Raw genomic sequence first — 10,358 nt, 5'->3', positions numbered from 1 at the left:
TGTGGACCCTTCACCCTTCTGAACTCAGAGGCCCCCGGAGCCCTGGCCGCCTCCCCCCCCCCCCCGCCCGGTCTCCCCAGCAGGGCTGAGGGTCTCAGTAGGCTGACAACATCCCCTCAAAATGTCAATCAAAATGAAAAGCTACAAAGGGTGCTGCTTATAACAAGGTTTTAATAAAATAAAAAGTTCAAGTGCTTCCAATCCCCCAACATACCCCATTCTGGTGTGGGGGAGGGGAGGGACCCCCCCACACCCCAGTAGCACCAGGGATAGCACCATGAGAAAGATGAGGTCGCATCCGGCCTCCCTGAGACCCCAACCCCCCAGCTGGTGAGGATGTGTCCCAGACAGCCCCTTGTCTCAGACAGTCGCGGAGCCAGGAGCAAGCCCACTCCTCTCCCCTCTGTCATGCTGTCTCTAGGCAGTGCCACCCTGGGTCAGCTCCGTTGCCTCCTGAGGCCTGGGCTTCTGGGGAGATGCCACAGGGCGGCCCCTACCCCTTATGGCTTTGCTCCCTGGGCAGGAAGGAGGTGGGTGGGGAAGGGAGCAGCTCCCGCAGTCCTGAGGCTGGAATTGGGGTAGGAAGGCAGCAGTAGCCACGGTACCCTGCTGGGGTGGGGGTGGCTCAGGGGACAGCAGTCACAAAGGGTCAGGGGTCACACCCCCGGGTGTCCCCAAACCAGCCCAGCCCAGGGCAGAACTGTGCCAATGGCTCCTTCTAGAGGTCAGTGAGTCCCCGAGAACTTGGGGCTCGGGGGGAGGGGGGCGAGGAGGGATTCCTTCCTCTCCTGGCCTGGGGCCTCCCTGTCCAGCCTGTCATGGCCCGTCACTGTTGACGTCCAGGTCAATGGAGCCATGGCTGACCACCAGCCTCAGGCGCTTGGGTGGGGAAAAGGGGGCAAAGGCGAGGGCCTGCTTGGGGATGGGGGCAGGGCCTGGGGTCCCGGCCGGGGCGGGGGCAGCAGGTGGGGCTGGAGCCACCCGGCTCAGGTCCACACGCACCACGTAAGGCAGCCCGTAGCGCCGGGCCCAGTGCCAGTCCTGCTGAGGGGCCCAGTGGGCACGGGGGGCTGGGCCCAGGGCCACCAGGGCCTCTGCTCGCAGGCAGCAGCGGGGACCACAGCCGCCCCACTGGTGCAGGGAGACGCGGGCAGTGCGGAGAACGGGGGGCGCTGGGGCCCGCCGCCGCTGAGGGCGTCGGCGCCTCCGGGGCCGCACTCGGAGTGGGGGCTGCGGCAGCCACTGGAGCCAGAGGGGCGAGGCTTCCGGGCGAGCACCACAGGGCAGAGGGCAGCAGGGCTGGCAGGCTGCTGTGGAGGCCCGGGGAGGGGGGTACGGGGGAGAGAATGGAACATGAGCTGGGCTCTGGCAAACCCCCCCCCCACCACCAAGGGCAATGGCAGGTGGTGGCAGGACAAGGGGGGCATGGGGGCGACAGAGGTCAGGAGCTGGCAGCACAGATAGGTGGGCAGGGGGGCCAGAGGTGGCAGAACAGACAAGGGCGGGACTGGAGGGGCACTCACCACAGAACGGGTCCCGGCGCAGCGCGGAGAGGTGAGCACAGGCCCTGGGGCCCAGCAGGCGACCACCGCCATCCAGGCCCTGCTGCAGCCTTCTCTTGGTCTCCCGGAGCTCATACTTGTCCAGGGGCCCGTGGTGGTAGGACCTCCCTGGGCTGCAGGCGGAAGGCTCCTTCACCTTTCCTGGGGGTGGCAGGAGGGAGAAGGAAAGAAGCAGGCCCTGAGGAAGCACGTCCGGGTCGCTGCCCTCCTCCCAGGACCCTCCTGGGCACCTCACCTCTCACACGGTGTAGCATTCACAGTGCTCATTCTTCTCACCAAAGAAGCCCTCCCCATAGAAGCAGGTGACCTCGTCCCCTGGCTCGATGTCCCGGAGCACTTTCACGCAGGCCGCATTCCCATCTGCGGGCACAAACTGGGGGCCCGGGCTGCTCAGCGCTGGTCCTGGTGGCTGCCGGCCTCCACCCCTCCTAGCTAAGCACACATCCCAGGGCTGGGACTGGGGCAGGGACGAGGAGTGGCAGGGGCTGGGAGCCCAGAGTCCTCTGGTGGGGGCACCCCTCCGGGCCTGCCCTCTGCACACACTCCCTGACCTTCCGCCCATTTGCTGGCCCCCACCCTCCCTGCGGGATGATGATCCAACTGGCCCCTGCCAGTGCACACTGCCTGTTCCTTCCTGCACTCCTCCTCCGCCCCCAGACCCCCCTAGACCCACAACTCCCTCCCTGCCAGCCTGTACCCCAGCGGCCAGGTCCAACTCTGCCAGTCTTGGCTGTCTCCCTTCCCAGTGCCTGTCTGCTTTGCAGCCACAGTCTGTGAGAGCCGCCCGCCCATGGCCCCTCCTGCCTCCTGTCCCTGCCCAGCCTCCTGCCCCTGACCCCACTCCCACCTCCTGCCCCTGCCTCTTGCCTCCGCCTCCTGCTCCTGGCCCCGTTCCTGGTCTGGGAGGAGTGGGACTTCCCCTCCGTGCCTGCAGTCTAGCCTCACACGTGCTTGGGGGTGGCTCTCACCACCCACCCACCCTCCTGATCCCCGGCCAACTGGCCAGAGCGCCGTGCACAGCAGGGTCTTCTGTCCTTGTCCTCTCTATTTCCCTGGACTCCAGCTGGAGCCAGCTTCTCACTCAGTTACACACCAGGTCACACGCCAGCCTCTAGTCCCCTCTCCTGCCTGCCAAGCCTGTGGCTCACGGGCTGCCAGGCCATCTCAAAACCCAGCCCCATCATTCACCCAGCCAGAGCGTCCACGGTGATGACTTGAGCTTCTCTGTGGCACACAAGGCCAGAGTCACCGTGCCGGGCCTACCTCCTGGCCCTCCACTGAGGTGTATCTGTCTGGGATGCCCTGACATGTCTCAGTTTCCTCCAACACCGAGGAAAATCCTAGTCCTCCTTCAGTGACCGGGCTCTGGCGGGACTTCTGGGCAGCCTCCCTGCTCCGCACGAGGCCAGGCCAGGCCAGGCCAGGGGGTCTCCAAGTGCAGGGGCACTTCCTGTGTCCCCATCACCACGTTCCTCCCTCCAAGGGCGGCAGCCAAGACTCTGGCCACAGCCCCCTCCCCCCTCTGATAGCTGCAGGTATAAACGGGGTTGTGGCCCGGGTCGGGGGCTCCGGCCACTTTCTGGCTAGTCACATGCCGCTCCCCGAGGCCCCCTCATTTCCCCCATGCCCACTCCTCCATTGGGGGGGTCCCCAAGTCTCACCTTGCAGTTGGGTTTGCAGTCTAGAGCATCAAAAGGAGGGTGGGGGAGAGAAGAAACTCAGATGAGCGGAGGGCTGGGCAGAGCAGGGGGTCGTCCCCATTCCTCTCCCCCTCCCCCCACCCCCAACCCGCCCTGCCCCCACCCCCACCATGGTTTATGAAGGCTGCCGGGCCCAGCCACAGCTGTGCACTCCGTTTCCGGGTGGGAGTACATGATGCTGAAGTCGTTCTCCCCCAGCCCTCAGCAGCCCCTCGTCCGCCTCCCGCAGCTCCGCGATGCAGCCCCCAGCAGTTCCAGCTTCTCGTTCTTCTTCCTGCCAAGAGGCCAGGCCGTGGGGCTGTTGAGCTGGGCCTCCAACCAGCCCAGTGTCTCAGCGGACGAGGGGCTCCAGGGACCAGGGCACTGGGCCTCCTGCAGGCTGCTGCTGCCACCGTGGTCCTCCTCCTGGCTTTTGCCAATCCACTCACCTCCCTGGGTGCTTCCTGGATCCAGCATCCTCTGACACAGGATAGTACCCAGACAGGCACCCCTCCTGCTGTCTGCTCGCCACTGGGCTCGTCCTCCAGCCCCAACTGCCCTTGGGCCTCACACAAGTGGTTCTTCTGCCTGGACTCCCCATGAGCGCTAGTAACGCCCTGCAAACTGTCACCCAGCACCCCACTCTCCCGCCACCCGCCATGCTTCAGCAGACTCTCTGGTTGGGCCTCTGCTTAGGCCGGTTCCCAAGAACACTCAAAATTCCTCATGACTCCTGAAGACCTGAGCAGCCGTGGTCAGGGACCTGTGGGTGTAACCCAGTGACCAACCTGCGTTCTAGCTACACCGTATGTGGCTGGCAGGGTCCGTCTTGCTCACTGTCCTGTCCCCTTACCCAGCAGCGGCCTCTCCTGCCCTGGCCTCCTGCCCCCTGGGCACAAATGCTACTTCCCCAGCAGTCCCTGGAACCCTGGGGTCCCACGGGGTTCTCATCTCCCACTCGGGCTGCGATAGGCAAAGAGGGTCTGTGGGCCTGGGCTTGGCCTCAGCCGCAGAGGCTTCTCCCCTCGTCTGCAGAGGTCTCCTCTCCCAGCAGCCTCCAGGGCCCTGGTGTGTGAGCTCCTGCCTCTTACCAAGCTCTGGTAGACACAATCTTGGCTCCATTTGTTTCCATGGAGTAGCGCGTACAGGGCAGGATGGTGAAGCCACTTTCAGGCAGGAAGGCTCGGAGGTAGCGATAGATCTGGGGGAGGTGATGGGGTGGGCGGGGTGAGGAGCTGGGGCAGGGTCATCCTCGGCCCTCTCCTGGGTCCTAGGCCTGCTCTGCCACTGACTTGCTATGTGGTCTTGGGGGCCTCACTTCCCCTCTTGGGGGTCTCAGTTTCCTCATCTGTCAAATGAAGAGGCTGTGCTCCACCTCCGAGGGCCCCCAACTCTCCTCTCCTAGGATTCTCTGAGCCTCGTCTCAGATGGACCCAATGGCTAGGAAGTTAGGGAGTCTCAGGGGGAAGGGTTGGCGCTTCGCGGAGGGGCCTGGAGCCTGGGGCTCCATAAGCTCGGCCTGGCAGGGTGGAGGACCCAGGACAGGCCGAGGTGATAGGGAGGACACGTGGGCTGAGGGTGGGGGAAGGGAAGGGTGCCCTCACGTGGGTCTTGAGGGCAGCCTCCTGCCGAGGGCCCCGGCTCTGGAAGTAGTGGGCCATCCAGCCTCCCAGCGTCAGGGCCCGGTACGCAGCCTCCAGGTCCCGCTGCCTCAGGAAGGCCTCCAGCGCTGAGCGCAGGTGGTGCTGTCGCCGCAGCGGGGGCACGGGGCTGGGGGAGAGGGCACGCCTGGGTCCCAGGGCCTTGGCCTATTCCCTCCGGGCCTTCCCGGCCCCGCCCCCACCCCCACTCCGGGCTGCCGGGTGTGGAGGAAGGGAAGGGGTCCTCCCTGTCCCAGGCCGCCTCACCTGACGTTCATCTTATGGGTACGGAAGCCGAGGTAGGGGTCCAGGACAAGGCTGGTGGCAAGGTCGTCGTTCTCACACAGCTCTCTGGCTGTCACTCTGTCGGGTCCCATGGTGCCCCACGGACCATGCTGCCTCTGGCCCAGAGTGGAGGGGGCAATGGAGGGGGAGGGGCAGCGCCCCGGGACTCCCACTTCTGAGTTGCACGGGATTTGGCAAGCCTTTTGGTCTCCAGTCTCATCTACAAATCAGGGCGTAAAGCAAGACTGACTTTGCAGGGCCCTCAGCGAGGTCGGGATGCAACAAGTACTCCCACAGCGGGGAAGCCCCGAAAGGATGCCTGTCACCGTCATGAGTATCTTCACACTCTGGGGCACAGACACCAGTCCCCCGGCACACACAACCCACACACTCACACGCAGATTCCCTCATGCCCCCTCGCACCCCCCCCCACAACGCACGCACGCAGGCACGCACGCAGGCACAGTCCCTACTGGCCCAGGGAAGACTGATTAATTGGCAGTCAGGGATAACCCTAAAGGCTTAGCCGGGCAGGAGGTGGGAGTCGGGGGAACCCATCTCCACTTCCAGCCCTCACTGAGGAAAAGTCCAAGGCTTCCCACCCTCTAGGACAGACTGTTCCTCCACCCACCCCCCACGCTTGTTGGCCTCAGCCTCCACCTCCTCCCGCTCCCCCCGTCCTCCCCCCAACCAACAGCTCCTGGGAATTATCAGGAGGCTCTGGGTGAAGCCCCAGGCAGCCTGGAGGGGGGGGTGAGGGGAGGGAGAGCGGAGGAGGGATCCCAGCACCTGCTCCCTCTCCAAGGATTCTGGGGGGGGGGGTGCTCAGAAGACAAAGGGGGGAAAGGGGGGGAGAGAAAAGGAATGATATGTAGAGCCAGAACAGGTCTATCAAAAGGGGAGAAAGAAGGGAATTAGCAAAAGGAAACAAAACAAGACCCCTAACCCTGACGGCGGCGGAGGGCCGGCTGGGCATCCAGACCATCCAGTACCGCGGTGCTTCAGGGAGAGTCCATGGGGGACCGCAGGGGAAGGGGGAGTCGAAGAGGGATCAGCAGCTAGAGCTGGGGAAAGGGGTTCTAGAAAAGACTGGAAGGCTGGGGATGAAGGAGGGGCGCTGAGAGAGGACGCCGGACCGAGCGGAAGCTGCAAAGGAGGCATGTGGGTAAAGACGAAATACACAGACTGCACAGAAGGGCGCTGGGGCCGGGAGAGGGCCGGGGGTGCCTGCTGGACACGGCGCACGCCGGGGAGGCCTGGACGTCAGGGACGACCTCGCGAAGGCCAGAGTGGAGCCCTGGGGTCGAGGGCAGGTCCCGAGGAGGTGGAGGGGGGCCTAGGGGTCCACAGCCGGGCTTGGACAGGCGGAGAAGGGGCAAGTCCTGCCCGTCAGGGAGGAGAGAGCCTGGGGTCCAGGCAGGGACCTGGGCAGGCACTGAGGATCCAGGAGCGGGGGCTGAGGTCCGCGGCAGCAGTGGGGAAGCAGACGGGGGCCTGGCGGGCAGTGAGAGTGCAGGGGGAAGGGCCTGAGGTCCAGGGAGGGGAGTGGAGAGTCGCAAGGCAGACCCGAGGGGTCCGCTCAGGCCCGGGAGTGCGGAGAGGGGCCTAGGTGAGGAAGCACAGGGAAGCGGCTGGGCGCCCGCAGCAGCCTGAGGCCCACCGAAGGGCCGGGAGACGCGGGCGCCTGGACACGAGGAGGGGCCGGGCGGGGCGGGGGACGTGTCGGGGCTGGGGGCGACCGGGAGCCAAAGGCGGGCGCGGGCTGGGGGCCGAGAGGGGGCTCAGAGGTCGGGCCCCGCGCCGCCCCTCACCCGCTTCTCCTCCTCCGCCTCCTCCTCCTCAGGCACCCGCGCCGCCGCCGCCACCACCTCCCACTGCCTGCTCCAGCTCTCGTCAGACACGGGCCGCCGCGCCTCCAGTCTGCGCCGCCGGGCCCGCCCCACCACCGGCAGCCGGAGCTCCCATTGGTCCGAGGCGGCCGCCGCTCCTCAGTGGCTGGGCGCTCTCCGCCGCTCCCATTGGCCGAGTCTCGCTCGTCCCCTCCCCGCCGGCCCTCCCGTCAGTGCCCCTACGAAACCCCGCTCCGCCCGCGCCGCTGCCAAGCGCCGCCGACGGCAAGCTAATGGCTCCTGTCGCTGTCCTTCCACCGCTGCTATGGAGACTTTTCCCGCCCTCTGCCCTGAGTCGAACGCCCTCATTGGCCGAGAGCGTCGTGGCTCCAGGCTAAACTCGGGTTTGGGTCAGGTTATTCGGGTCCAGGAGGGGAGGGGGCGGGCCCTGCCGCTCCATTGCCCGCGTGTGATTGGCCGGCCCTGGAACGGCTCATCCTTCCATAGGCTAAAGCCTCCGCCCGTCACCGCAGGAGTCGCGACCCGCCCATTCTCTTTCCCCCTTGAAACCTTCGCGGACCGCGGGCAGAGAGCCGGGGCGGGCACGAGGGGTGGGAGCGCGGCGGAGTCTGGCCGACCCCGCCCGGCGGGCCGTTGCCGCGGCGACCAGAGTTTATTGACAGCCCGGCCCGGCTCCCGAGGGCGCGTTGCTCCCGCTCTCTGCTCCACCGCCTTCGCCGCCGCGAGCGCCCCGAGAGCTCTGCTAGCGAGCGGGTGGGGGAGGAGCCTGGGAAGCGCGGCCTTTGGAGAGGGCTCCGCGGGGCGGCGCCTCCCGCAGTCCGGATCCCCAACTTGCTCCCACCCTGGAGGCGCACATGATCAGCATTCACCGCCGCTGCGCCCGGAATAACGAGCTGCGCGCTCGGGGCCGGCGCTCTTTGTTTCGCGCGCAGCGTGTGTCTGGTGCGCTGGGAACAGGGCCCGGCACGGGGAGGGCGGCCCCACTGGGAACCGACCGAATGAGCGCGAGGTGGGCGCGGACGATGTACGCGTCACTCTGTGGCGTCGGGGAGGTGGCTCGCCCCCTCTGGCCCTCGGGCTGGCGCTCCGCCGGACAGGGACCACTCGGGCCCTCGGGCTCGCGCTCGCCGGACAAGGACCACCCCGGGCCCTCGCTGAGGGTTTCTTCTTAACACCCTCCTAGGTGTCTTCTATCCGCGCTTCCAGCTTCCCTCCCCGCATCTCTGCTTATGCTGTTCCTTGCCCAGCCGGGACGACCCCCTACCCCAGCTCTGACACCGCTCCCCCCAACCGAGGTACCTCTCCCCGCCCCCCAGTAGGGACGGTCACAGCTCCAGAGGGCAGCAGCGGCCAGCAAGCAGAAAGGACTCTGAAAGCTTAGCTCTCTGGCAAAGTCCTAGCAGCGTGTCCGCATCTTAGAGGCGCAGCCCTTCCATCCGCGGGTGTCTGCCCTGGATCAGCACCAGCAAATGTGAGCAGAAGGATAAGCTCCTAACGGTGTTGGTAGGGGTAAAAAACGAAACGCTTAAATGTCCAATCACATGAAAAATGGGTAAATGGATCGTGACACATTCATACAGGGGAGCACCATACAGCAGCAGTGGAAGGGAGTGAACCGCGCTCCCTATATCCACCCGGACAAACCCCAAAGCGTGTTGCTAGCTGCGGAAGTCTGCGTAGCGGAGCGCGAAGTCCTTAAAAACCCACAACACAAGGGTGGTGTGTGGATGCGTGTTTTAAATGCGTATAAACCATGCATCAGGTGACAAAAGGAGGAGCGGGACCCCTGCAGGTGGAGGGGAAGGAATGAAATCAGGAAGCCACACGTGACATTGGTATTTGTACTTTTTTTTTTTTTTTTGTAAGCCCAGAGGTGGAAAACCACGAGTTCACTATAAACACTATCTGTTGTTTTTCTCTCCGTCAAAAAGAATTCATAATATGAATAAAATTTGACCTGCTGGGCACCTGGATGGCTCCTTTTATGATCCCAGAGTTCCGCCTGGGGCTCCCTGCTCAGTGGGGAGTCTGCTTCTCTGCCCCTCCCCTGGCTTGTTCTCTCTCTCAAATAAATAAGTAAAATCTTGGGGTGTGGGGGGAAACAAAACTTGACCTGCCAATTCCAGGGTTTTATTCGAAAGAAATAAACTGAGAAGTGTTAAGATATTTGTATATAAGGGCACCTGAGTGGCTCAGTGGGTTTAAGCCTCTGCCTTCGGCTCAGGTCATGATCTCAGGGTCCCAGGATCAAGCCCCACATCGGGCTCTCTGCTTCCCCCTCTCTCTGTCTTCCTCTCTGCCTACTTGTGATCTCTTTCTATCAAATAAATAAATAAAATCTTAAAAAAAAAAAACCAGAAAAATAGAAAAACCCTTAATGTCCAACAATAGAAGATTGGTTGGATCACACACAGCAAATCCAGCAGACGGAATAACAACAATGTTTAGCAGTTCCTGAAGCTCTCAGGCATGGGCCCAGCGACTTTGCAAATAGCTGTGAGAGGGAAGGGCTGTTATAACACCCATTGTGTAGATGAGCAAAGTGAGGCTTACAGAGGGGCTTGAACAGGCCGACAGACACCAGAGGTTTACTCTCAGACTCGGGGCTACAGTGCCCACCTAGCATCCTGTGGGTTCTCAACCTCAGATGGCACAGGAAGAGGCACCCCAGAGAAGGAGTGAAGCTTGGACACAAGCCATATCGCAAACAGACTATGAGATCGTGCTGGGTAAAAGGAGCCAGATGCCAAAATTCACGTTTGGAATGATTACATATCTTTCTTCTTTTTATTTTTTTTTATTATTTTTAAAAGATTTTATGTATTTATTTGGCAGAGAGAGAGAGAGACTGAGACACAAGCAGGGGTATCAGCAGGCAGAGGGAGAGGGAGAAGCAGGCTCCCTGCTGAGCAGAGAGCCGAACATGGGGCTCGATCCAGAACTCTGGGATCATAACCTGAGCCGAAGGCAGACGTTTAACCTACTGGGCCACCCAGACATCCCTCTTTTTTCTTTTTAAACAGATGTATTTATTTTAGAGAGAGTGTGTGCAGGGAGGGGGTGCAGAGCACAGGGAGAGAACCTCCAGCCGACTCCCCATTGAACATGAAGCCCTGCTCAGGGCTTGATCTCACAACCCTGAGATCATGACCTGAGCGGAAGTCAAGAGTTGGACGCTTAACCAACTGAGCCCCCCAGTCACCCAGGAATGATTCCATTTCCTTTTCTTTTTTTTAAGGTAGAATTCTTTTTAATTAATTAATTTATTTATTTGACAGAGAGAGAGATCACAAGTAGGCAGAGAGAGAGAGAGAGGAGGAAGCAGGCTCCCTGCTGAGCAGA

The 10,358-nt window shown here is 62.8% G+C and overlaps 1 protein-coding gene across 1 annotated transcript; it reads right to left on the bottom strand.

Annotated features, from left to right (window-relative positions):
• Nucleotides 1–131: 131 nt before the first annotated feature.
• KMT5C (lysine methyltransferase 5C) lies at nucleotides 132–7,088 on the bottom strand. Its single transcript, XM_032326575.1, is given in 13 exon segments — nucleotides 132–1,310; nucleotides 1,524–1,650; nucleotides 1,652–1,703; nucleotides 1,793–1,935; nucleotides 3,224–3,243; nucleotides 3,372–3,426; nucleotides 3,428–3,457; nucleotides 3,459–3,508; nucleotides 3,511–3,536; nucleotides 4,333–4,442; nucleotides 4,846–5,011; nucleotides 5,149–5,386; nucleotides 6,978–7,088. Coding segments are annotated over 12 exon segments (1,383 nt in total). The 5' UTR covers nucleotides 5,259–5,386; nucleotides 6,978–7,088; the 3' UTR covers nucleotides 132–816.
• Nucleotides 7,089–10,358: the final 3,270 nt, after the last annotated feature.

Source organism: Mustela erminea, chromosome 19, assembly GCF_009829155.1.
Source record: "Mustela erminea isolate mMusErm1 chromosome 19, mMusErm1.Pri, whole genome shotgun sequence".
NCBI classification, from domain to species: Eukaryota; Metazoa; Chordata; class Mammalia; order Carnivora; family Mustelidae; genus Mustela; species Mustela erminea.
The sequence above is the reverse complement of the archived record's forward strand: the minus strand, read 5'-3'. Positions and strand labels throughout refer to the sequence as shown.